At 56.7% G+C, this 25,453-nt stretch overlaps 1 protein-coding gene across 3 annotated transcripts in view; it reads right to left on the reverse strand.

Annotated features, from left to right (window-relative positions):
• Positions 1–1,218: 1,218 nt before the first annotated feature.
• APBB1 (amyloid beta precursor protein binding family B member 1) overlaps positions 1,219–25,453 on the reverse strand; it is a 43,729-nt gene continuing 19,494 nt past the window's right edge. For 2 of the 3 annotated variants that reach the window (XM_073661232.1, XM_073661233.1), the window contains 12 exons: positions 20,923–21,567; positions 19,441–19,634; positions 16,804–16,886; positions 16,431–16,491; positions 16,224–16,349; positions 13,732–13,859; positions 11,881–11,995; positions 11,715–11,799; positions 11,551–11,634; positions 11,152–11,264; positions 7,003–7,179; positions 3,136–3,420 (listed from right to left, as the gene is read on the reverse strand). In XM_073661232.1, the coding sequence (XP_073517333.1) occupies positions 3,151–3,420; positions 7,003–7,179; positions 11,152–11,264; positions 11,551–11,634; positions 11,715–11,799; positions 11,881–11,995; positions 13,732–13,859; positions 16,224–16,349; positions 16,431–16,491; positions 16,804–16,886; positions 19,441–19,634; positions 20,923–21,562 (2,076 nt within the window). In that variant the 5' untranslated portion in view covers positions 21,563–21,567 and the 3' untranslated portion in view covers positions 3,136–3,150. Of the gene's footprint in view, positions 2,716–3,135; positions 3,421–7,002; positions 7,180–11,151; positions 11,265–11,550; positions 11,635–11,714; positions 11,800–11,880; positions 11,996–13,731; positions 13,860–16,223; positions 16,350–16,430; positions 16,492–16,803; positions 16,887–19,440; positions 19,635–20,922; positions 21,568–25,453 lie in introns of those variants that run through there. The other variant, XM_073661234.1, reaches the window with a different exon arrangement.

Genomic DNA, 25,453 nt, shown 5'->3' on the forward strand with positions numbered 1-25,453 from the left:
GCAGTGGATTTCGGTCAATGACGGGCGCCGTTGATGCAATGGATTTCGGTCAATGACGGGCGCCGTTGATGCAAGGGATTTCGGTCAATGACGGGCGCCGTTGATGCAGTGGATTTTGGTCAATGACGGGCACCGTCGATGCAGTGTATTTCTGTCAATGACGGGCGCCGTTGATGCAATGTATTTCTATCAATGACGGGCACCGTTGATGCAGTGTATTTTTGTCAATGACGGGCGCCGTTGATGCAGTGTATTTCGGTCAATGACGGGCACCGTCGATGCAGTGTATTTCTGTCAATGACGGGCGCCGTTGATGCAATGTATTTCTGTCAATGACGGGCGCCGTTGATGCAATGGATTTCTGTCAATGACGGGCGCCGTTGATGCAATGGATTTCTGTCAATGACGGGCGCCGTTGATGCAATGGATTTCTGTCAATGACGGGCGCCGTTGATGCAGTGTATTGCTGTCAATGACGGGTGCTGTTGATACGATGGATTTTTGTCAATGACGGGCGCCTTTGATACGATGGATGTCGGTCAATGACGGGCGCCGTTGATACGATGGATTTCGGTGAATGACGGGCGCCTTTGATACGATGGATTTCGGTCAATGACGGGTGCCGTTCATAGGGTGGATTTCGGTCAATGACGGGCACCGATGATACGATGGATTTCGGTCAATGACGGGCGCCGTTGATGCAGTGGATATCTGTCAACGCTGACTGACGTGGTGGATTGCTGTCAATGACGGGCGCCTTTGATACGATGGATTTTTGTCAATGACGGGCGCCTTTGATAAGATGGATGTCGGTCAATGACGGGCGCCTTTGATACGATGGATGTCGGTCAATGACGGGCGCCTTTGATACGATGGATTTCGGTCAATGACGGGCGCCGTTCATAGGATGGATTTCGGTCAATGACGGGCGCCGTTGATGCAGTGGATATCTGTCAACGCTGACTGACGTGGTGGATTGCTGTCATTGACGGGGTAGATTAATTTTACACATCAGTTTTCCCGCTCATCGTAAAGGCCGCTGATGAACATGTGTCTATCAGTTTTGCATTGAACAGTCTTCTCGCCTTGCTTTTCAGTGTGATGATGAACGGCTGCGGAGACGTCTGGTGTAAGCATCGGACATTCCTATAACTAGAGGTCCCTGTAACGGAAACATGAACGCGGAAGCCGCAGTCAGAGAACACTGGCACGCATGGCATCTGTCAGGTTAGGCTTTTATTTCAGTAGATTGGATACAACAGATACGGTGTCCTGGAGGATTTTAGTGTTATACAGTATTGCACATAGAGGGCGCGACCGCTGCCCACGTGCGTGATCCGCTGCCCACGTGCGTGATCCGCTGCCCACGTGGCGCCATTCACACAACCCATTCCATACAGCAGTGTGTTCAGGCGAAGCTCATCCTATTAACCATTCATACCACAAGACAGCCGCATACGAGTAGTGTCCACACTCCGCAGCTCCTGTATGATCCGCATAGATGGTGGAGTGTGGAGAGGGAGTCAGAACTTGTCAGAAAATCAAAAACGTATTAAATTATAAAGCTACAATAAATACAACTACAACAATATGGGGTGTCATCACCCACAACACACACCGCCTGCTGCCTTTAGAAACTTCCACGGGCCGGATGCTAGAGGCAAAAGACTAATATATTCTGGGCAGATGTCGCCGTCCTTCCCTGATGGTTCACGCCGTCTCCGTAGCCAGCGACATCCGCCCGGAAGACACAACGAGAACAGAGATGATGAATAATAGGATTTCTTATGTCCAGTATAGTGTAATCACACCGAGAGCAGCGACAAGACCTAGTGTTACCCACCAAGTACAGCGAGATGAGAGCACAGACTCGCGTCCTAGGGGAACCGTCCCTGATCATACCAATCACTGGCATTAATGGGGTCATCATACAGGGTCAGCACCAGGACTCTTCTGGATTGCAGTAGGTTTGGGTGATTGACCATGCCAGGCTACCACTGAAATCTCGTAGATTAGAAGCCTCTAAACCAGTGTGCGAAAGCCACCGCCATTCTGGTCTCGAAAAGCTCGCTGACAAAGTAAAGAAGCTTACGTTATAGAGCCTCAAAATCTGAGCGGAGAAAGAGGAGAGACTGTTCTTGCACCCCAAGTCTAGAGGCCCGAAAAAGGGGTCACGCACACGTGATCCGTCCAGAAGAGGTGGCGTCCGTCCAGGGATGGTCAGGCTACACACGACTGATATTAATGTGTTAGACGTTACACCACACAGACACGTTACCTAAACAAGCACAATAACGACCTCACAGAGGAGCGGAGAGGGGCGGACGCTGGAGGACTGTGCTCCCCGGGCAGCTTTCCCATGCCTTATTGCTCTTTATAAGGCCTCATAAAAGGGTCCCAGGATCCAGAGGTAACCCAATCTCTTGAGTGTCTTTCTGCCCTTACCAAAGCGAGAAACAAGACTAACAAATATACATGCTGCACCCGGGTCTGTGGGATAAATCAGAGACGGGCAAACAGCACAGGGCAAGTTCAGTCTGCACGGAAAAGTCAAGGTGTTTGTCCCCCAGGACGCTTGGTTTTGAAGGAGCCGAACAAGGACTGCACTCCTCTCCGGACACTGGAGCCGACCCGGCGGGCAACAGAGTCAGCAGGAGGGGTGGGGAGGCAGGAGACAGTCTGAGGCCGCGCATCCAAGCACTTCTGATACCGCAGCTGAGGGAAACAGAGATGGTTACAGAATGGGGACAGGGGCGAGGAGCGAGAGCAGGGCAGGGGCAAGGAGCGAAAGACGGGGCAGGGGCGAGGAGCGAAAGACGGGCAGGGGCGAGGAGCGAAAGACGGGGCAGGGGCGAGGAGCGAAAGACGGGGCAGGGGCGAGGAGCGAAAGACAGGGCAGCAGGGGCGAGGAGCGGAAGACAGGGCAACAGGGGCGAGGAGGGGAAGACAGGGCAGCAGGGGCGAGGAGCGAAACACAGGGCAGCAGGGGCGAGGAGCGGAAGACAGGGCAGCAGGGGCGAGAAGCGGAAGACAGGGCAACAGGGGCGAGGAGCGAAAGACAGGGCAGCAGGAGGGGTGGGGAGGCAGGAGACAGTCTGAGGCCGCGCATCCAAGCACTTCTGATACCGCAGCTGAGGGAAACAGAGATGGTTACAGAATGGGGACAGGGGCGAGGAGCGAGAGCAGGGCAGGGGCAAGGAGCGAAAGACAGGGCAGCAGGGGCGAGGAGCGGAAGACAGGGCAACAGGGGCGAGGAGGGGAAGACAGGGCAACAGGGGCGAGGAGGGGAAGACAGGGCAGCAGGGGCGAGGAGCGGAAGACAGGGCAGCAGGGGCGAGGAGCGGAAGACAGGGCAGCAGGAGGGGTGGGGAGGCAGGAGACAGTCTGAGGCCGCGCATCCAAGCACTTCTGATACCGCAGCTGAGGGAAACAGAGATGGTTACAGAATGGGGACAGGGGCGAGGAGCGAGAGCAGGGCAGGGGCAAGGAGCGAAAGACAGGGCAGCAGGGGCGAGGAGCGGAAGACAGGGCAACAGGGGCGAGGAGGGGAAGACAGGGCAGCAGGGGCGAGGAGCGGAAGACAGGGCAGCAGGGGCGAGGAGCGGAAGACAGGGCAGCAGGGGCGAGGAGCGGAAGACAGGGCAGCAGGGGCGAGGAGCGGAAGACAGGGCAGCAGGGGCGAGGAGCGGAAGACAGGGCAGCAGGGGCGAGGAGCGGAAGACAGGGCAGCAGGGGCGAGGAGCGGAAGACAGGGCAGCAGGGGCGAGGAGCGGAAGACAGGGCAGCAGGGGCGAGGAGCGGAAGACAGGGCAGCAGGGGCGAGGAGCGGAAGACAGGGCAGCAGGGGCGAGGAGCGGAAGACAGGGCAGCAGGGGCGAGGAGCGGAAGACAGGGCAGCAGGGGCGAGGAGCGGAAGACAGGGCAGCAGGGGCGAGGAGCGGAAGACAGGGCAGCAGGGGCGAGGAGCGGAAGACAGGGCAGCAGGGGCGAGGAGCGGAAGACAGGGCAGCAGGGGCGAGGAGCGGAAGACAGGGTAGCAGGGGCGAGGAGCGGAAGACAGGGCAGCAGGGGCGAGGAGCGGAAGACAGGGCAGCAGGGGCGAGGAGCGGAAGACAGGGCAGCAGGGGCGAGGAGCGGAAGACAGGGCAGCAGGGGTGAGGAGCGGAAGACAGGGCAGCAGGGGCGAGGAGCGGAAGACAGGGCAGGGGCGAGGAGTGAAAGACAGGGCAGGGGCGAGGAGCGAAAGACAGGGCAGGGGCGAGGAGCGAAAGACAGGGCAGGGGCGAGGAGCGAAAGACAGAGCAGCAGGGGCGAGGAGCGAAAGACAGAGCAGCAGGGGCGAGGAGAGAAAGACAGAGCAGCAGGAGGGGTGGGGAGGCAGGACAGTCTGAGGCCGCGCATCCAAGCACTTCTGATACCGCAGCTGAGGGAAACAGAGATGGTTACAGAATGGGGACAGGGGCGAGGAGCGAGAGCAGGGCAGGGGCAAGGAGCGAAAGACAGGGCAGCAGGGATGAGGAGCGAAAGACAGTGCAGCAGGGGCGAGGAGCGAAAGACAGGGCAGCAGGGGCGAGGTGCGAAAGACAGGGCAGCAGGGGCGAGGAGAGGAAGACAGGGCAGGGGCGAGGAGCGGAAGACAGGGCAGGGGCGAGGAGCGAAAGACAGGGCAGGGGCGAGGAGCGAAAGACAGGGCAGGGGCGAGGAGCGAAAGACAGGGCAGGGGCGAGGAGCAAAAGACAGGGCAGGGGCGAGGAACGAAAGACAGAGCAGCAGGGGCGAGGAGCGAAAGACAGAGCAGCAGGGGCGAGGAGCGAAACACAAGGCAGGGGCGAGGAGCGAAAGCCAGAGAGCAGGGGTGAGGAACGAAAGCAAGAGCAGCAGGGGTGAGGAACGAAAGCCAGAGCAGCAGGGGTGAGGAACGAAAGCCAGAGCAGCAGGGGTGAGGAACGAAAGCCAGAGCAGCAGGGGTGAGGAACGAAAGCCAGAGCAGCAGGGGTGAGGAACGAAAGCCAGAGCAGCAGGGGTGAGGAACGAAAGCCAGAGCAGCAGGGGTGAGGAACGAAAGCCAGAGCAGCAGGGGTGAGGAACGAAAGCCAGAGCAGCAGGGGTGAGGAACGAAAGCCAGAGCAGCAGGGGTGAGGAACGAAAGCCAGAGCAGCAGGGGTGAGGAACGAAAGCCAGAGCAGCAGGGGTGAGGAACGAAAGCCAGAGCAGCAGGGGTGAGGAACGAAAGCCAGAGCAGCAGGGGTGAGGAGCGCAAGCCAGAGAGCAGGGGTGAGGAGCGCAAGCCAGAGAGCAGGGGTGAGGAGCGAAAGCCAGAGCAGCAGGGGTGAGGAGCGAAAGCCAGAGCAGCAGGGGTGAGGAGCGAAAGCCAGAGAGCAGCAGGGGTGAGGAACGAAAGCCAGAGAGCAGCAGGGGTGAGGAACGAAAGCCAGAGAGCAGCAGGGGTGAGAAACGAAAGCCAGAGCAGCAGGGGCGAGGAGCGAAAGCCAGAGAGCAGGGGTGAGGAACTTAAGACAGAGCAGCAGGGGTGAGGAGCGAAAGCCAGAGCAGCAGGGGTGAGGAGCGAAAGCCAGAGCAGCAGGGGTGAGGAGCGAAAGCCAGAGAGCAGCAGGGGTGAGGAGCGAAAGCCAGAGAGCAGCAGGGGTGAGGAGCGAAAGCCAGAGAGCAGCAGGGGTGAGGAACGAAAGCCAGAGAGCAGCAGGGGTGAGGAACAAAAGTCAGAGAGCAGCAGGGGTGAGAAACGAAAGCCAGAGCAGCAGGGGCGAGGAGCGAAAGCCAGAGAGCAGGGGTGAGGAACTTAAGACAGAGCAGCAGGGGTGAGGAGCAAAAGCCAGAGCAGCAGGGGTGAGGAGCGAAAGCCAGAGCAGCAGGGGTGAGGAGCGAAAGCCAGAGAGCAGCAGGGGTGAGGAGCGAAAGCCAGAGAGCAGCAGGGGTGAGGAACGAAAGCCAGAGAGCAGCAGGGGTGAGGAACGAAAGCCAGAGAGCAGCAGGGGTGAGGAACGAAAGCCAGAGCAGCAGGGGTGAGGAACGAAAGCCAGAGAGCAGCAGGGGTGAGGAAAGAAAGTCAGAGAGCAGCAGGGGTGAGAAACGAAAGCCAGAGCAGCAGGGGCGAGGAGCGAAAGCCAGAGAGCAGGGGTGAGGAACTTAAGACAGAGCAGCAAGGGTGAGGAGCGAAAGCCAGAGCAGCAGGGGTGAGGAGCGAAAGCCAGAGCAGCAGGGGTGAGGAGCGAAAGCCAGAGAGCAGCAGGGGTGAGGAGCGAAAGCCAGAGAGCAGCAGGGGTGAGGAACGAAAGCCAGAGAGCAGCAGGGGTGAGGAACGAAAGCCAGAGAGCAGCAGGGGTGAGGAACGAAAGCCAGAGAGCAGCAGGGGTGAGGAACGAAAGCCAGAGCAGCAGGGGTGAGGAGCGAAAGCCAGAGCAGCAGGGGTGAGGAACGAAAGCCAGAGAGCATCAGGGGTGAGGAGCGAAAGCCAGAGAGCAGCAGGGGTGAGGAGCGAAAGCCAGAGAGCAGCAGGGGTGAGGAACGAAAGCCAGAGAGCAGCAGGGGAGAGGAAAGAAAGCCAGAGCAGCAGGGGTGAGGAGCGAAAGCCAGAGCAGCAGGGGTGAGGAGCAAAAGCCAGAGCAGCAGGGGTGAGGAGCAAAAGCCAGAGCAGCAGGGGCGAGGAGCGAAAGCCAGAGAGCAGGGGTGAGGAACTTAAGACAGAGCAGGGGTGGGGAAGGAATGAGACCAGGGGTGAGGAGGAGACTACAGTTGGGTTAAGGTTGGTTACAGTTGAGGAGTACTGGTGATGGCTGTGATACTATGATTACTTTGGGAGCAAAGGACACCCGTATCTGCGGGATAAATGTACAAGTGTGAGTTGGGGATGTGTGCGACTATAGATGGTACTAGTGCAGAGAGGAGCGGAGGGCTCAGAGTTCAGGATCCACGTGCATTACACTGGTGGAGAGGCAGGAACGGGACATTACAGAAGACGGACTCTCCACACAACCCTCTTACCATGCAGGCAGCTTGCACGGCTTCGGACAGGTGAGCAGCATTGGGTTCACACCAGAACATGTGACAGATGAAGATTCCCGGGGCCTCTGCCATGATGAAAGCAAATGTGTGGACGTCACATCCAACCCCCATGAAGGAGAGGAACCTGACGCGGCACTCACTCAGGGTCTCCTCGGTCTGAAAGAAAATGGTAAAAAAAAGGTGAGGTGTTCCTACAGAGAACAGTGCGCCACGTCTCCTGAATACATCCCCTTAGGCTGACATTATCACTGCCATCACGTGACTGCGCCTCAGAAAGTGAGCTGACCCCGAATATACAAAGATCCGATTTATGCGCTGGGTCTTTAGATAAATATCCAATCGGTGCTGAATTAACCCTGTAAGTGATCTTGCAGGGAGCTGGCTACAGATTTTGAGCAAGGAACCTGCTCTAATGGACGGCACAGTACGGAGGTATATTCTGCTCGTCAGGCCCTCCTCCCCCCACTCTGATCTATCCTTTCCCTGTGTGACGCAATACTGAAAAACTTGGGCTCAGCCATCCGGAGAACTTTTTCTCTAAACGTTTTGAATAAACTAATTCCCTTCATAAGAGGTGTAGGCTACGTCATCATTGACGACCCTATATCTTGGTCACTTCCGAGTTTGTTGTCCTTTCTAAATTCTCGTGATTCGCCATCTTGCTGAGGACTGGATATTTACACATCATTTCCCCTACACACAACAAATCCCGTGGGCAACGCACCCCCCTAACAAGAAAAGCGGCTACTGAGAGACTGAAAGAGTTTGGCTGTCATACTCCAAGGGCCCCCCACCAGACCCACCATCAGGGGAGGAACAAGACCGGTCACCCCCAGAGGGACAGGTGGAGGAGGTGACTCAAACAGGTATCTGATAAACTCCTATACGCTAATGCATCTAGTACCATCTCCTCGACTGGGAAACTGGAAGAAATTAAAATTAATATTGGCCTCCTCAGACACAATATGCAGAAGCTGAGACTGAGGATTGGGTATCAGCTTTAGAGGGTCTCACCGCAGGTTTGTCTAACGCTATACGAGACCTCACTGGAATATCAGAGCTTTGGAGTCAAAAGGCAGATGATGTGGAGAATTGACTCCATCGAAATAACCTCCGCATCACCAGACTTCCTGAAAGAGCAGAGGGACGGCGCTCTGACGAACTCGTTGACCAATGGATCAAGAAATTATTTCTTGACGTGTCCTTCTCCTTTGCCTTTGCTGTGGAACGTGCTCATCTGGTGTCCACCAAATCCCCTCCTCCGAGGGCACCCCACCAGACCACTTTTGGCCAGACTCCAGAATTGCCAAGACGGAGCCACAGCACCCCTGCCTGGCTAGGTGTAAAGGAAAGATCCGGTTTGGCAATGCCATAGTTTCTATCTTCCCGGACTTTTTCTTCTGAATTAGAGTCACATTCATCAACATCAAATATGGCCTGCGAGATCTCCAGCTACCATATTCTATGGCATACCCAGCTCGGCTACGAGTGATTGACGGAGAAAGGGCCTATTTCTTTACCACCTCTACCAAGGCTGATGACTGGCTGACCAAGAAATGAAAGGTGAAGTGCTAGAAACTGGAAACGATAACTTCATCTTCGTTTTTTTTAACTTGGCTTACAGTCCTCCACAACCCAATTTACTCTTGACTAGGAAGGATGGACTTTACTTCCAACCTTTTTTGGCAGTCCGTGTGGGGATGGCTTTGATGCAATCATGGGTACTCCAGTAATGTGGGCTTGGGAACACCCAGGAAGAGGGTTCAAGTCTTTTCTACCCTCCGTAAATATAACCCCCAGGTGGTGTGCCTTCAGGACACCCGCCTCACCACAAGCACATGTAGTCTCTTGCTAAATCCCTGGGTACAGGGGTCCCTACACTCCTATTATACGCTATGGAAGTTTTAGTGTTTGGGGGTGAACCCCTTAGATGGGCAATAATATCTTCATGGTCTGACACAGAAGGTCGCTAGATTTTTTATTTATGCATACCTTGAAGGGTTCACCCCTTGTCATCCTAGCTATATACAATCCCACTCCGGCTAATATGGAAGTCTTAAAAGAGACTGCTATACTCGCAGTCCCATATCCTTCTGCTCCAACATTCTCTTTAGAGGACTTTAGCTTGTTAATGGATCCTCAAAAAGATAAGCGTATGTGAGATAATGCTCAGGGACCTACGCATTTACAGGCTTTTGTGGGTGGGTTGGGGTGGCTGGACCTCCGGAGAGAGAGATGGTAATTCTAGAGAGTTTTCGTCGTACTCTCCCCAGAATAATGTCGTCTAGAATTGACTGTTTGGAGGTGTGGGGCCGCTTCTGCTGGTGTCACACCAGGTATATGATACCTAAGGGCATTTGAGATCATTCCCAAATATTATTGGAGCTGAAATGTGTAGTAAATGTTGGATACATCCCTTCTGGTTGTCCTCAATCGGGGAAAATTTATAGAATAACTATCAGCCCGAGTTCCGAAACAAATACGTTTCAGAAGCTAGACCAGTATGGATTTATTCCGGGTCGGTCGACATCTGGTAATATAGGGGAGAGCTCAGGTAATTGCACATTTGGGTCAGAAAGGACAGGAAGACTGGACCATGGCATCTCTGAATGCTGCGAAGGCATTTGATTCGGTCAAGTGAGCCTACCCTGAGAAGTCCTTTCGACAATTTGGCTTTGGACCAGGCTTCACAAGATGGATTAAAGTCTTGTATTGCTCTCCGAAAGCCAAGGTCCTGATTAATGGTTTTATGTCCTCGAGGATTCCCTTGGGGAGAGGGACCAGACATGGGTGCTGTCCGGCCAACCTTTTGTTTGCCATTGCCATGGAACCACTATCTGTCAGGATTCGTCAGAATTCAGGATATCAGGGGATTAAAGTGGGTTCCTGCAAGGACCACTTGGGGTTATATGTAGATGATAAACCCCCTTTAACCAAGAGTTACACCACCTTTGGTAATGGATTGCCTAATTCTGAACCTTGCGCTCACTTTTTGTGTCTTCAGAGCCTATGGGGGGTCTTGGAGGCACCAGAGCAATACTCATGCTCCTTCTTGCCAATTCACAGACTTGAGAGCTACCACAAAGATCTTTTCATTCAAGGATATGGTAGCAGAGACCCCTTATGGCATAACCGTGCTCTTCCCAGATTGCTAATTACCACGATGCTCAGTTTTGGTGGAACTTACGAGTCAAGACGCTGGCACAGGTGTATGTGCAGAGTGTTCTTGTTTCATTTGGTCAATTTCGCTTTCCTTAAGTATCTGCAACTAAGACATGCCCTAAATACCCAGTTACCAGACACTGGACATTCTCTCATATCCTCATACCTCGATTGGCATACTAAGGAGCCAGGTACCCAAGGGGTTGATTTGAGAGGGTGGTATATAAGAATAACCACTGACCAGAAAAGTGTGATAAGGAATGGAAGCCCTGGTCTGATGCACCGCAACCTGACATTAGTCCTCGGGTGATGAGGGGGGTTCTCTCCTGGTAAAGTATGTCATGACGTGGGTGTCTTACGGTTTTGGTTACGATATTAGACCCATGGTGCGTTAAGCGTTAACTTTGCCAGACAGCATTAATGAGCAAAGAGAAATATTGTTTGTTCTATGATGCAAGTTGGTACAGTGGGTACACCACCCAACCTGAGGGAACTGGAGAGGGTCTGCAAGGAAGGCCGAGGATGCCCAAATCCAGGCGTGAAAAACTTGTTGCATCATTCCCAAGAAGACTCATGACTAAAAAGGGGGCTTCTCCTCAATACTGAGCAAAGGGTCTGAATACTTATGACCATGTGAGATTTCAGTTTTTCTTTTTAAATAAATTTGCAAAGATTTCTACATTTCTGTTTCTTTTCAGTCATGATGGGGTGCAGAGTGGACTTTACTGAGAAAAAAATGAAATTTTTAGAATTTATCAAATGGCTGCAATGAAACAGAGTGAAAAATGTAAAGGGGTCTTTCGGCACCCACTGTATATGACATCAGTCCTAATGGTCAGCAATGCACGCAGAGCGTCCGGTGCATGGCGCTGCTACACCTGTAAGCGGCGCATACTCCCCCAGGACAGATACCTGGAGGTATCAGAGCCGCAAACCTGGAGGGTGTGCCCCATGTCGACCACTTACCTGCTGGTGTAGGACCGTTACAGTAGCTGAGGCCACGTTAACAGTGACGGGTGTCCAGTCCGCTCGGTCGGTGCTCAGAGCCGTCTGCAGAGTGTTGTTAATCACATCCATTCCTACAGAAGAAAAACAGCATCCACCATCCATGGCCGGCAGTGTACAGGTCCAGCTCTCCCTCCCCACAATTCACAAGGCCAGGAAACATGCTGCAACCCATCACTACTGGACAATATGGCATGAGGAGGAACGTCCATATACTCTGCCGTCACCCAGCTCTACTATCGGGAACCCAGACCCATGATAGCCTCCACGGCAGGGCAGCAATGAGCCACGTGGCCAGCAAACCACCTGCACTATGTCACAGGAGCGGCCGATGCTGGACATCCACACACAGACACTTACCCACAGGTTTACGGACAGAGACGCCCCCCAAGTAGTAGACCTGGAAGTCCTGAACAAGCTCATTCTTTGGGGCTGGAAATTCGACTGCAAAGAAAATAGAACAAAACTGAAATCAGACCCAGATTGGACCACGTCAGCACCCGCACCAAGGACAAAATCCTGACCCTGAAAAGGAACGTCCACCATCCGGGACTGGTCCAGAAACAGGCCGTCCATGATGGATCGAGTGCTGCGTCTTTCAGCCATGATCTGTAGGTAGGAAGATGAGGGTTATGGAGGAGTCCTGGTAATACGGGGTCAGAAGACCCTCTGTAACCTCACCCACCGTACCCGAGAGCAAACGCCATGCAGACCGGTCGCTATAGCTTTGGCTGGCACCTCACATCGGAAGACGTGACACTTCAGCAGCTGCGTCAGCTTGTCCCTGGCTACGTAGGCAAAGTCCCTGAGAACGAGAGGAAAAAAGCAGGTGAGAGAGTATATTACCACCAGACTTAGCCATGGTATCTCTCTCAGTATCTCTCCCGACCCAATTTCATAAGCACTATACACTACATTGCACCGCACACCCTCCGCGCCATCCCCTGCATTGCACCGCGCATCCTCCGCGCCATCCCCTACATTGCACCGCGCATCCTCCGCGCCATCCCCCACATTGCACCGCGCATCCTCCGCGCCATCCCCTACATTGCACCGCGCATCCTCCGCGCCATCCCCTACATTGCACCGCGCATCCTCCGCGCCATCCCCTACATTGCACCGCGCATCCTCCGCGCCATCCCCTACATTGCACCGCGCATCCTCCGCGCCATCCCCTACATTGCACCGCGCATCCTCCGCGCCATCCCCTACATTGCACCGCGCATCCTCCGCGCCATCCCCTACATTGCACCGCGCATCCTCCGCGCCATCCCCTACATTGCACCGCGCATCCTCCGCGCCATCCCCTACATTGCACCGCGCATCCTCCGCGCCATCCCCTACATTGCACCGCGCATCCTCCGCGCCATCCCCTACATTGCACCGCGCATCCTCAGCGCCATCCCCTACATTGCATTGCACCGCGCATCCTCAGCGCCATCCCCTACATTGCACCGCGCATCCTCAGCGCCATCCCCTACATTGCACCGCGCATCCTCCGCGCCATCCCCTACATTGCACCGCGCATCCTCCGCGCCATCCCCTACATTGCACCGCGCATCCTCCGCGCCATCCCCTACATTGCACCGCGCATCCTCCGCGCCATCCCCTACATTGCACCGCGCATCCTCCGCGCCATCCCCTACATTGCACCGTGCATCCTCCGCACCATCCCCTACATTGCACCGCGCACCCTCCGCGCCATCCCCTACATTGCACCGCGCATCCTCCGCGCCATTCCCGACATCCTCCGCGCCATCCCCTACATTGCACCGTGCATCCTCCGCGCCATCCCCTACATTGCACCGCGCATCCTCCGCGCCATCCCCTACATTGCACCGCGCATCCTCCGCGCCATCCCCTACATTGCACCGCGCATCCTCCGCGCCATCCCCTACATTGCACCGCGCATCCTCCGCGCCATCCCCTACATTGCACCGCGCATCCTCAGCGCCATCCCCTACATTGCACCGCGCATCCTCCGCGCCATCCCCTACATTGCACCGCGCATCCTCCGCGCCATCCCCTACACTGCACCGCGCATCCTCCGCGCCATCCCCTACATTGCACCGCGCATCCTCCGCGCCATCCCCTACATTGCACCGCGCATCGTCCGCGCCATCCCCTACATTGCACCGTGCATCCTCCGCACCATCCCCTACATTGCACCGCGCACCCTCCGCGCCATCCCCTACATTGCACCGCGCATCCTCCGCGCCATTCCCGACATCCTCCGCGCCATCCCCTACATTGCACCGTGCATCCTCCGCGCCATCCCCTACATTGCACCGCGCATCCTCCGCGCCATCCCCTACATTGCACCGTGCATCCTCCGCGCCATCCCCTACATTGCACCGCGCATCCTCCGCGCCATTCCCGACATCCTCCGCGCCATCCCCTACATTGCACCGCGCATCGCCATACTGTACCTCTCTCTATGTCCAGCAGCATAATAAAGTGGAGAAAGGAGAAACATTAGTAAAAAGAGAACAGCTGGTGAATAAAGGGTAGATAGGGGCCCTCCACACACCGGACCCTCACCTGCCATCATCTCGTCCCACGCCCCACACACGGATACTGACGATGGGCTGGGAGTGCAGCAGTGTCTGGCCAGAAGAGTCGTAGAGCTTCAGGGAGTCATCATCCAGAACCAGCAACATGTCCTTCCCCTGCAAGATACAACATGGAGTGAAGAAGGAAAAACCCCGCCAAGCCCAGTCAGAAGGGGTAAGCACCTCCAGAAGATGCCCCAGTCAAAGGGGGAAGAGGAAACCCCGCCAGAAGCCGGGCCCAGTCAGGAGGGGTAAGCACCGCCAGAAGACGCCCCAGTCAAAAGGGGGAAGAGGAAACCCCACCAGAAGCCGGGCCCAGTCAGGAGGGGTAAGCACCGCCAGAAGATGCCCCAGTCAAAAGGGGGAAGAGGAAACCCCGGTAGAAGCCCGGCCCAGTCAGGAGGGGTATGCACCTCCAGAAGATGCCCCAGTCAAAGAGGGAAGGGGAAACCCTGCCAGAAGCCAGGCCCAGTCAGGAGGGGTAAGCACCGCCAGAAGACGCCCCAGTCAAAAGGGGGAAGAGGAAACCCCACCAGAAGCCGGGCCCAGTCAGGAGGGGTACACACCTCCCGAAGATGCCCCAGTCAAAGAGGGAAGGGGAAACCCCGCCAGAAGCCCGGCCCAGTCAGGAGGGGTAAGCACCGCCAGAAGATGCCCCAGTCAAAAGGGGGAAGAGGAAACCCCGGTAGAAGCCTGGCCCAGTCAGGAGGGGTATGCACCTCCAGAAGATGCCCCAGTCAAAGAGGGAAGGGGAAACCCTGCCAGAAGACGGGACCAGTCAGGAGGGGTACACACCGCCAGAGGATGCCCCAGTCAAACAGGGAAGGGGAAACCCTGCCAGAAGCCGGGCCCAGTCAGGAGGGGTAAGCACCGCCAGAAGACGCCCCAGTCAAAGGGGGAAGAAGAAACCCCGCCAGAAGCCCGGCCCAGTCAGGAGGGGTAAGCACCGCCAGAGGATGCCCCAGTCAAAGGGGGAAGAGGAAACCCCGCCAGAAGCCGGGCCCAGTCAGGAGGGGTACGCACCTCCAGAAGACGCCCCAGTCAAAGGGGGAAGAGGAAACCCTGCCAGAAGCCCGGCCCAGTCAGGAACGGTAAGCACCTCCAGAAGATGCCCCAGTCAAAGGGGGAAGGGGAAACCCCGCCAGAAGCCGGGCCCAGTCAGGAGGGGTACGCGCCGCCAGAGGATGCCCCAGTCAAAAGGGGGAAGAGGAAACCCCGCCAGAAGCCGGGCCCAGTCAAGAGGGGTACGCACCTCCAGAAGATGCCCCAGTCAAAGGGGGAAGAAGAAACCCCGCCAGAAGCCGGGCCCAGTCAGGAGGGGTACGCACCTCCAGAAGATGCCCCAGTCAAAGGGGGAAGAAGAAACCCCGCCAGAAGCCCGGCCCAGTCAGGAGGGGTAAGCACCGCCAGAAGACGCCCCAAAGAGGGAAGGGGAAACCCCGCCAGAAGCCGGGCCCAGTCAAGAGGGGTAAGCACCGTCAGAAGATGCCCCAGTCAAAAGGGGAAGGGAAAACCCTGCCAGAAGCCGGGCCCAGTCAAGAGGGGTACGCAGCGCCAGAAGATGCCCCAGTCAAAAGGGGAAGGAAAAACCCAGCCAGAAGCCGGGCCCAGTCAAGAGGGGTACGCACCGCCAGAAGATGCCCCAGTCAAAGGGAGAAAGGAAACCCCACCAGAAGCCGGGCCCAGTCAAGAGGGGTAAGCACCGCCAGAAGACGCCCCAGTCAAAAGGGGAAGGGAAAACCCTGCCAGAAGCCGGGCCCAGTCAGGAGGGGTAAGAACCACCAGAAGATGCCTCAGTCAAAGGGAGAAAGGAAACCCTGCAAGAAGCCGGGTCCAGTCAGGAGGGGTACGCATCGCCAGAAGATGGTCCAGTCAAAGGGGGAAGGGGAAACCCCGCCAGAAGCCGGGCCCAGTCAGGAGGGGTAAGCACCTCCAGAAGATGCCCCAGTCAAAGGGGGAAGAGGAAACCCCGCCAGAAGCCGGGCCCAGTCAGGAGGGGTACGCATCGCCAGAAGATGCCCCAGTCAAAGGAGGAAGGGGAAACCACGCCAGAAGCCCGGCCCAGTCAGGAGGGGTACGCACCGCCAGAAGATGCCCCAGTCAAAGGGGGAAGAGGAAACCCCGCCAGAAGCCGGGCCCAGTCAGGAGGGGTAAGCACCTCCAGAAGATGCCCCAGTCAAAAGGAGAAGGGAAACCTTGCAAGAAGCCGGGCCCAGTCAGGAGGGGTACGCACCGCCAGAAGATGCCCCAGTCAAAGGGGGAAGGGGAAACCCCACCAGAAGCCGGGCCCAGTCAGGAGGGGTACGCACCGCCAGAAGATGCCCCAGTCAAAGGAGGAAGGGGAAACCCGGCCAGAAGCCGGGCCCAGTCAGGAGGGGTAAGCACTGCCAGACGATGCCCCAGTCAAAGGGTGGGGTCAGAATTGTGTCTGTCAGAAACAGGGGTCCTTCATCCCTTCCCATCTTAGTGGAGCAGACGTACCAGTGTTAGACTCTGGTTGTGAAGAGACAGTTGTCGGATGCAGCTATTCACGGCCGCGCTGCTCCTTCCTGGGGCCAAGTCCTCCTCTGTCATCTCAACCCAACCCAGGGAGCAAACTGGAAACCTCTGCAAGAAGAAATCAGAAGACCCTCAGAGGAGGACCACACACCCACAAAGGAAATCATACAGACCCTGTAAATGACATACCTGTGGCCCTGAGTCACTGATCAGCAGGGGTCCCTTCTCGTCTTCTGGTGGCTGCACAGAGCTGCAGCAGTAAAACACCATAAAATCAATTACAAGAAAGCCCCCCGCCCTGCAAGAGACCTCCACCCCTCACACTCACCGCTGCAGACAATCCTACCTCCCCCCACACTCGCCACTGCAGAAAATCCCACCTCTCCCGACTCACTACTGCAGAAAATTCCCATGCCCCAGCCACCATGAGAAATTTTCTCCCCCCAACCCTGCACTGACCACCACAGCCAACAGCTGAGACCCACCCAACATTCACAGGGTGACCCAGACACAGAGCAGATTGTGGGTGTGTATCCAGGGGGAGACTGGATTTGGGCCTCACCAAAGATTCAGGGTGTTGATATGGAGGGTGACATCTTCAGCTCGGTCATTACTGAAATCTGACAGCTCATCCTGGGAAATCTCCTGCAGGAAACAGAATAGAAACTGATCTCCTGCTCAGGACTCGGCTCGTGTATATACAGCGCACAACATAAATGAGTACACCCCACGTCAAAATCTAGTGTTGTGTGTGACCTCCATGATGTGTAAGGACAGTACCGTGTCTTCTAGGCCTGGAAGGAACAAGGTGGCGATATATTACAGTGTCCATCTTCCTCCATCTCCAGAACGAGCTCTAGAACCTGGAGGCCGGATGGCGAGTGGTGACAGCTCATCTCCAGAACGAGCTCTAGAACCTGGATGCCAGATGGAGAGTGGTGACAACTTGTCTCCAGAACTCCTCATAGGTGTCCGGTTGTCAGGAGACACTTGGCCACTGAGTCACTGTCACCTAATCTTCTCCAGAAATGCAGCAGATGATTGGTATCATTGTCATGTAGGGAAAGAGCCGGAGTGATGGCGGCATCTTCTCTGTCACTATAGAGCAGCACATCTGTGACTTCAGGATCCCATCAATGACATGTGCGCCCCTCCCCCACCTGACACTGGCCACTCATGTGCCCACTCAATGCTGGCGGATCATGTCCCTTCCCCCCCCCTCAACAGCTAATGTGCCCCCTACCACCAGCAGCTCACATGCCCAATCCCCCCACCCGTGACACCGGCTAGTCATGTTCCCGCTACCCCCCCTCCCCCCCCGCTACACCTGCAGCTCATGTGCGCCCCCTGACACCAGCAGCTCATGTGCACCCCCCCAACAACAGCAGCTCATGTGCGCAACTCCCACCCCCCCCACGACAGCTCATGTGCCCCGTCCACAACACAAGCAGCCCACGTGCCCATCCCCCCACCCCCCAGTAACACCAGCAGCTCATCATGTGCCCGCCACCCCCCTACCTCCTACACACGACACCTGCAGCTCATGTGCCCACCCCCCATCCTACATGCGACACCGGCAGCTCATGTGCCCCCTCCAAAACACAAGCAGCTCACGTGCCCACCCCCACATAACACCAGCAGCTCATCATGTGCCCCCACCGCCACCCCCCTACCTCCTATACACGACACCGGCAGCTCATGTGCCCACCCCCCCTCCTACATGCGACACCGGCAGCTCATGTGCCCCCTCCAAAACACAAGCAGCTCACGTGCCCACCCCCACGTAACACCAAAAGCTCATCATGTGCCCCCACCACCACCCCCCTACCTCCTACACACGACACCGGCAGCTCGTGCCCACCCCCCCTCCTACATGAGACACCAGCAGCTCATGTGCCCCCTCCAAAACACAAGCAGCTCACGTGCCCACCCCCACGTAACACCAAAAGCTCATCATGTGCCCCCACCGCCACCCCCCTACCTCCTATACACGACACCGGCAGCTCATGTGCCCACCCCCCTCCTACATGCGACACCAGCAGCTCATGTGCCCCCTCCAAAACACAAGCAGCTCATGTGTCCAAGCCACCTCCCCACACCCCCGTAACACCAGCAGCTCATGTGCCCGCCGTCCCCCGCCTCCTCCACGCGACACCAGCAGCTCATGTGCCCTCCCCCCAGCAGTTCATGTGCCCGCCGCCCCCCGTGACACCAGCAGCTCATGTGCCCTCCCCCCAGCAGTTCATGTGCCCCCCGCCTCCTCCACGCGACACCAGCAGCTCATGTGCCCTCCCCTCATGTGCCCCACCAGGTCTCACGGGAGGCTCCTCCTCACAGTTTTGAAGCCGTCAGTTCTATAAACCTTCATTTTGGTCTCATTGCTCCCGAGTACAGGGCCCCAGGATCTCCTCTGTGGACGCCCCCCATGATGCCGCTTCTCTAGTGTGCGCCGGATTGTGTCCCCCGGTTTGACTTTCTACTTCTTTAGATTACTGCAGGGAACTGACCCGTGGATCCTCTTCCCTTCTCACCAGAAGACGCCCCTGTTCAGGTGGAGACGTCGGTGGTCGCTGGACGTCTGTGAGACGCTGCATCTCCATCTTTCTTACATTTTCCAGTATCTGGCTGATCTTCTTGTAGACTTCACCTTTCTTATGTAAGGAAACGATTTTCTTTCTCAGCTCTTGTGACATTTCTCTTCTATGTGGTGCCATTGTTGATAGCATGAAATGGGGAGGGGTTTCTCTAAACAACGCCCTCTTACAGTCGCCCGTCTGCTGGACACCGGCGTAATGAAGAATGAGACTTACCTGTGGGTGAAGTCTTGGGAATTAGAATGTTATAGTTTAAACTTCAGATTTGCTCTTAAGACTTTTAGTGGGGTGTACTCATTTTGGTAAGATCTTGAACGAATTTGTTAAAAAAATTAGTTTTTTGGGTGGACAAATAACAAATCTCGCTTGCAATCAATGGCTGACATTTCTGGGACGATTTTGTAGTAGGGTCCCCATAGAAAATGTGGATTGTGAAAGGAAACAAAGGTTTTCTGACAAATCATTTGGGGAGCACTCACTGATGCTGAGCATTGTACATATGTCGATTCAGGGCATGGCGGCTGTATATACACACTAGGTGAGCACTGTATATGTAATATGTATATAACATGTATATACTGTGTGCAGAACACGTGGAGCGTTACCTCCTCCTCTGTGGGGGTCTGCTCAGAAGGGGAGTACATCTTCGGCTCCCCACAGCCCAGGTCTGATGGCGGCTCCCATTGTGTGGTGCCAGTGGGTACGTGCCAATAGTATGTTCCTGAGGTGTCCTGCACCCGCATCCAACCCGAGGGCAGATCCGAGTCTGTGTCCAGAGAGTTACGTGGCCAGAAGCAATCTATAAAGAATGAGCATGCACGTCACAAGGATCCTCCCCAACCCCCCTCCCCAGCACACCCGCCCTCCTCCCTGAGGCTCCTCCCCATCGCCCCCGCCCAACTCCCCGAGCCTCCTCCCCATCGCCCCCGCCCTCCTCCCCGAGCCACCTGCCCATCGCCCCCGCCCTCCTCCCCGAGCCACCTGCCCATCGCCCCCGCCCTCCTCCCCGAGCCACCTGCCCATCGCCCCCGCCCTCCTCCCCGAGCCACCTGCCCAGCGCACCCGCCCTCCTCCCCAGCGCACCCGCCCTCCTCCCCGAGCCTCCTCCCCAGCGCACCCGCCCTCCTCCCCGAGCCTCCTCCCCAGCGCACCCGCCCTCCTCCCCGAGCCTCTTCCCCGAGCCTCCTCCCCAGCGCAGCCGCCCTCCTCCCCGAGGCTCCTCCCCATCGCACCCGCCCAACTCCCCGAAGCTCCTCCCCATCGCACCCGCCCAACTCCCCGAGGCTCCTCCCCATCGCACCCGCCCAACTCCCCGAGGCTCCTCCCCATCGCACCCGCCCAACTCCCCGAGGCTCCTCCCCATCGCACCCGCCCAACTCCCCGAGACTCCTCCCCGAGCCTCATCCTCAGCGCACCCGCCCTCCTCCCAGAGCCTCCTCCTCAGCGCACCCGCCCTCCTCTCCGAGCTTCCTCCCCAGCGCACCCGCCCTCCTCTCCGAGCTTCCTCCCCAGCGCACCCGCCCTCCTCTCCGAGCTTCCTCCCCAGCGCACCCGCCCTCCTCTCCGAGCTTCCTCCCCAGCGCACCCGCCCTCCTCTCCGAGCTTCCTCCCCAGCGCACCCGCCCTCCTCTCCGAGCTTCCTCCCCAGCGCACCCGCCCTCCTCTCCGAGCTTCCTCCCCAGCGCACCCGCCCTCCTCTCCGAGCTTCCTCCCCAGCGCAGCCGCCCTCCTCTCCCAGCCTCCTCTGCAGCGCAGCCGCCCTCCTCTCCCAGCCTCCTCCCCAGCTCAGCCGCGCTCCTCTCTGAGCCTCCTCCCCAGCGCAGCCGCCCTCCTCTCCGAGCCTCCTCCCCAGCGCAGCCGCCCTCCTCTCCGAGCCTCCTCCCCAGCGCAGCCGCCCTCCTCTCCGAGCCTCCTCCCCAGCGCAGCCGCCCTCCTCTCCGAGCCAAATATCAATCTGTAAAATAAGCTATGTGTTGAGTCCAACCAAGGTTGTATGGGTATGGCAAAGTTATTGTAATGTGTCCGGCTCCAGGCGACACCTGCACCACACACATTTGTGCAACGCCCAGGCCGGCTTCCCATCATACCTGTGTCGTCAGGAGAGCCATAGGATGGGCTTCCTTGGGAAAGAGTTGCCCAGCTGGAGTCCTCATCACTTCCACCAGTATTCCTCATACCAAAGAGTAGGCTGGCACTGCGACCATTCTCCCTGCCCTTCCCACTGTCCGGCACAACCTCATAGCTGAGCTCCGAGGTCTCAGTAGTGATGGGGTCGGTGACCTCGCTTTGGGCGGGAGTCAGATCATCCTCCTCGTCCTCCCCGTCCTGGATGAGCAGCGGAGGGGACTGGATCATGCTGCTGCGGTTAACACAGTTAAGCGCGGACACGTGCAGCTCCTCCAGGTGGACGCGCTTCTCGTCTTTCTCTTGGTTGCAGTTCGTCCAGTCTTTGTTGAAGTGCTCCGGATCTGGGTTGCAATTCTGATCTTCTTTCTCGTGCTCGGCCGCCTTACGCAGTTGGTTCTGCCCTTCTTTTAACCATTTTGGGTTGGTGCGGTCCGATGGGGCACCACAGCCTAGCTCTGCACTGACTAACCCCATTGCGCTCTGCAGGTCAGCGTGTGCATAGATCTGCCTGCTCTTGGAAGACAGGAGGTCGTTGTGAGAGGTGAGGAGGCTAAGGGTGAGGGCAGACACAGGGCTCTTCTCAGTTAGCGGGCTTGACATTGTTACTGGAGAATTGAGAGGAAATGAGAGAGGAGTCAGGACAGACACGGAACAGAGAGAAAGCGAACGAGGCGTCAGGGCCAGTGATGTGGAGTCAAAGTTAGTAAAAAATGGACCGACTCCTAAAATACACTACGTGCAAAAAGTTAGGGATATTTGGCTTTTGAGAGAAATTTATGGAAAACTTAAAAAAGTTCCCGCTCCAGTGATATTTTCTCATGAGTCAGGCATTAAAGCGAACCTGTCAGCAGGATTGTGCTCAGTAACCACATACACTGTCAGGTGGGTGACATTACACTGATTAATATGATACCTGGGTGATGAAATCCATCCTGTGGTTCTTGTGTAATCTTTACTTTCAGTTTGGAGATAATGATATGCTAGGATCTAGGTTGAGGTCCTGAAGTCCATGGATGGCCTATGGAGATGGATTGCCAACTGGACTGGATCCACGTGCTACAGTCGTGGGAGCTGTCGTCTGAATTTGATTAACTATCTTAAGGACTGATGCTACTGGAAACCTTTGCTGCTATGGTTTTATTTTTCGTCTGGAGGAGCATAGACTGTGACTGCAGACTATACTGGCTGGAGATACGAAATCTGTTGGCCAACCAAAAGTTGGGAGACCATGAGTATGGCCTGGCACAAAGGCAGCAGAACTACCGCCCCAGGGAGGGGATCTTGTGGACTTGGGGCAATGTATTTGGGCCATATACCTGGAGTTGTTGTAAGACCATGGATGTAAGGAATCAAAAAAATTGTTGCATTGTTAACCTGCCTAGAGAATTATTACAACCCCCAACCTCAGATCTTCACTTGGGATACAGAGTTAGGAGCTCCTACATGGCGACTCAGCAGATCCCATAGCTTTCTATGGGATTCGGGTCTGGAGATATTGCAGGCTGCTCCATCCGAGGTCCCCCAGTCTCCAGTAGCCGTTCCCTAATGATTTGACCTCGATGAGCTGGAGCATTGCCGTCAATGAAGGTGAGATGAGGCCCGTGTTGTTCTTGCAGAGGCACAATGTCTGTCCGATGGGCATTGTTCACAATGAAGCGGTCATCAGCGTGGGATGTGGCAGAGGACAACCACTTCTCTGACTTTCTGTGACTCGTCCAGTCTTGCTGATGGCTCCTGCTGATGACTCTGTGACACTAAGCTCAGTGGCCTCTTCCGGCTTGAAGCCTCGCAATGGCCGGTACTGGTGAGCAATTGTTAAGGGTCGTCTTGGTCTCATCATGTCACATTGTGAACAGCAACGTGAGGACGACTGTTTAATACCAATTCTAAATTGACCCCCGAAATTTATTGGCCGATTCACGGGTCAAACACCTGGTGTGAATTTTGCCATTAAGCTCCTTGATAGAAAACAGCAAGTTGTGCAAAAAGTCCTGAAACATTGAACTGGTGGACGTGTGGATCCAAAAGACGAGAGACGTCACATTAAGTTCACCCGAAAAGGTCAAAGGGCGTGAGGGTCATCCGGAAATGTCACCCGAAAGCCAAACATCCCAGATCTTTTGTGAGTAATGTATATAATACATTGGGGGCGGTAGTATAATATATAATACATTGGGGGCGGTAGTATAATATATAATACATTGGGGGCGGTAGTATAATATATAATACATTGGGGACGATAGTATAATATATTATACACTGGGGGCAGTAGTACAATATATAAGACATTGGGGTGCAGGATGTGCTGTAAATGTTTCCATACGAATTTGGAAAGTTAGAAATGTCCTATTAGGCTGCGTGCCCCCTATTAGGCTGTGTGCCCCCCTATTAGGCTGTGTGCCCACTATGCGTTTTTTAAGCATTTCCGGAGCGGCAATTCCGCTGCATAAACGCTTAAAAAACGCTTGGTAGAAGGCCTGCCATGTTCCCCAATGATAATCCGCTGTGCTGTGCACATACTGCGGAGATTTCCGCTGTGGATTATCATTGCGGAAAAAAACGCAGCACTACCAATTATTTTGCATTGACTTGCATTGGAATGCATGGATTACGCATCTGTACATGCAGATATCATGTGTTTCCATGTGCGGATGGTACCCGGGTGTGGAGGACAGGAGACTCTCCTCCGGACCCGGGTACCATAGAACCTGTAAAAAAAAAAAGAATAAAATAAAAAATAAATATCATACTTACCTTCTGATGGCCCCCGGTGTCTTTATCCGATGCGTCCTGGCTCGCCAGCAGCTCATGATAGACTAAAGGACCTGTGGTGACATCACTTAGTCATGTGACGGGTCACGCGACCGCTGACGTCGGGGGTCGCGTGACCCATCACATGACTAAATAACGTCATGGCAGGTCCTTTTAGTCTACCGTGAGCTGCCGGCAAGCCAAGACGGATCACTAAGGACACCGGGGGACATCAGAAGGTGAGTATAATATTTATTTTTACCTTTCACTCGGTCACATTATATATGCCGGTTGAATGGATTTATAGTGTGACCAAGTTGTCAAGCACTTTCCAGGTGATGCTAAAATCGCTTGATAACCCGCATGCGGAAATGCAAGTGAAGAACGCTTCACATCCGCAAGTCCCTGGCAGGAAAAACGCACGCACAATCCGCACGCACAATCCGCACGTGTTTTTCCTGCCAAGGAGATGCAGAAAAGCTCAGGAAAAATCCAGAAGCCTCTTCTGTTCCTGATCTCAAGATCTCGGATATTAGTTTCAGGGGGCAGGAAACGCGGCCAGAGAGAGCGAGCGAGGGGGCAGGACGCGCGGCCAGAGAGAGCGAGCGAGGCGGCAGGACGCGCGGCCAGAGAGAGCGAGCGAGGCGGCAGGACGCGCGGCCAGAGCGAGCGAGGCGGCAGGACGCGCGGCCAGAGAGAGCGAGGCGGCAGGACGCGTGGCCAGAGAGAGCGAGGCGGCAGGACGCGCGGCCAGAGACAGCGAGGCGGCAGGACGCGCGGCCAGAGAGAGCGAGGCGGCAGGACGCGCGGCCAGAGAGAGAGAGCGAGGCGGCAGGACGCGCGGCCAGAGAGAGAGAGCGAGGCGGCAGGACGCGCGGCCAGAGAGAGAGAGCGAGGCGGCAGGACACGCGGCCAGAGAGAGCAAGCGAGGCGGCAGGACACGCGGCCAGAGAGAGCGAGCGAGGCGGCAGGACACGCGGCCAGAGAGAGCGAGCGAGGCGGCAGGACACGCGGCCAGAGAGAGCGAGCGAGGCGGCAGGACACGCGGCCAGAGAGAGCGAGCGAGGCGGCAGGACACGCGGCCAGAGAGAGCGAGCGAGGCGGCAGGACACGCGGCCAGAGAGAGCGAGCGAGGCGGCAGGACACGCGGCCAGAGAGAGCGAGGCGGCAGGACACGCGGCCAGAGCGAGCGAGGCGGCAGGACACGCGGCCAGAGAGAGCGAGCGAGCGAGGCGGCAGGACACGCGGCCAGAGAGAGCGAGCGAGGCGGCAGGACACGCGGCCAGAGAGAGCGAGCGAGGCGGCAGGACACGCGGCCAGAGAGAGCGAGCGAGGCAGCAGGACACGTGGCCAGAGAGAGCGAGGCGGCAGGACACGCGGCCAGAGCGAGCGAGCGAGGCGGCAGGACACGCGGCCAGAGAGAGCGAGCGAGGCGGCAGGACACGCGGCCAGAGAGAGCGAGCGAGCGAGGCGGCAGGACACGCGGCCAGAGAGAGCGAGCGAGCGAGGCGGCAGAACACGCAGCCAGAGAGAGCGAGCGAGGCGGCAGGACACGCGGCCAGAGAGAGCGAGCGAGGCGGCAGGACACGCGGCCAGAGAGCGCGAGCGAGCGAGGCGGCAGGACACGCGGCCAGAGAGAGCGAGGCGGCAGGACACGCGGCCAGAGCGAGCGAGGCGGCAGGACACGCGGCCAGAGCGAGCGAGGCGGCAGGACACGTGGCCAGAGCGAGCGGGGCGGCA

Source organism: Phyllobates terribilis, unplaced genomic scaffold (assembly GCF_046119375.1).
Source record: "Phyllobates terribilis strain yellow unplaced genomic scaffold, ASM4611937v1 Scaffold_2__4_contigs__length_985480577, whole genome shotgun sequence".
NCBI lineage: Eukaryota > Metazoa > Chordata > Amphibia > Anura > Dendrobatidae > Phyllobates > Phyllobates terribilis.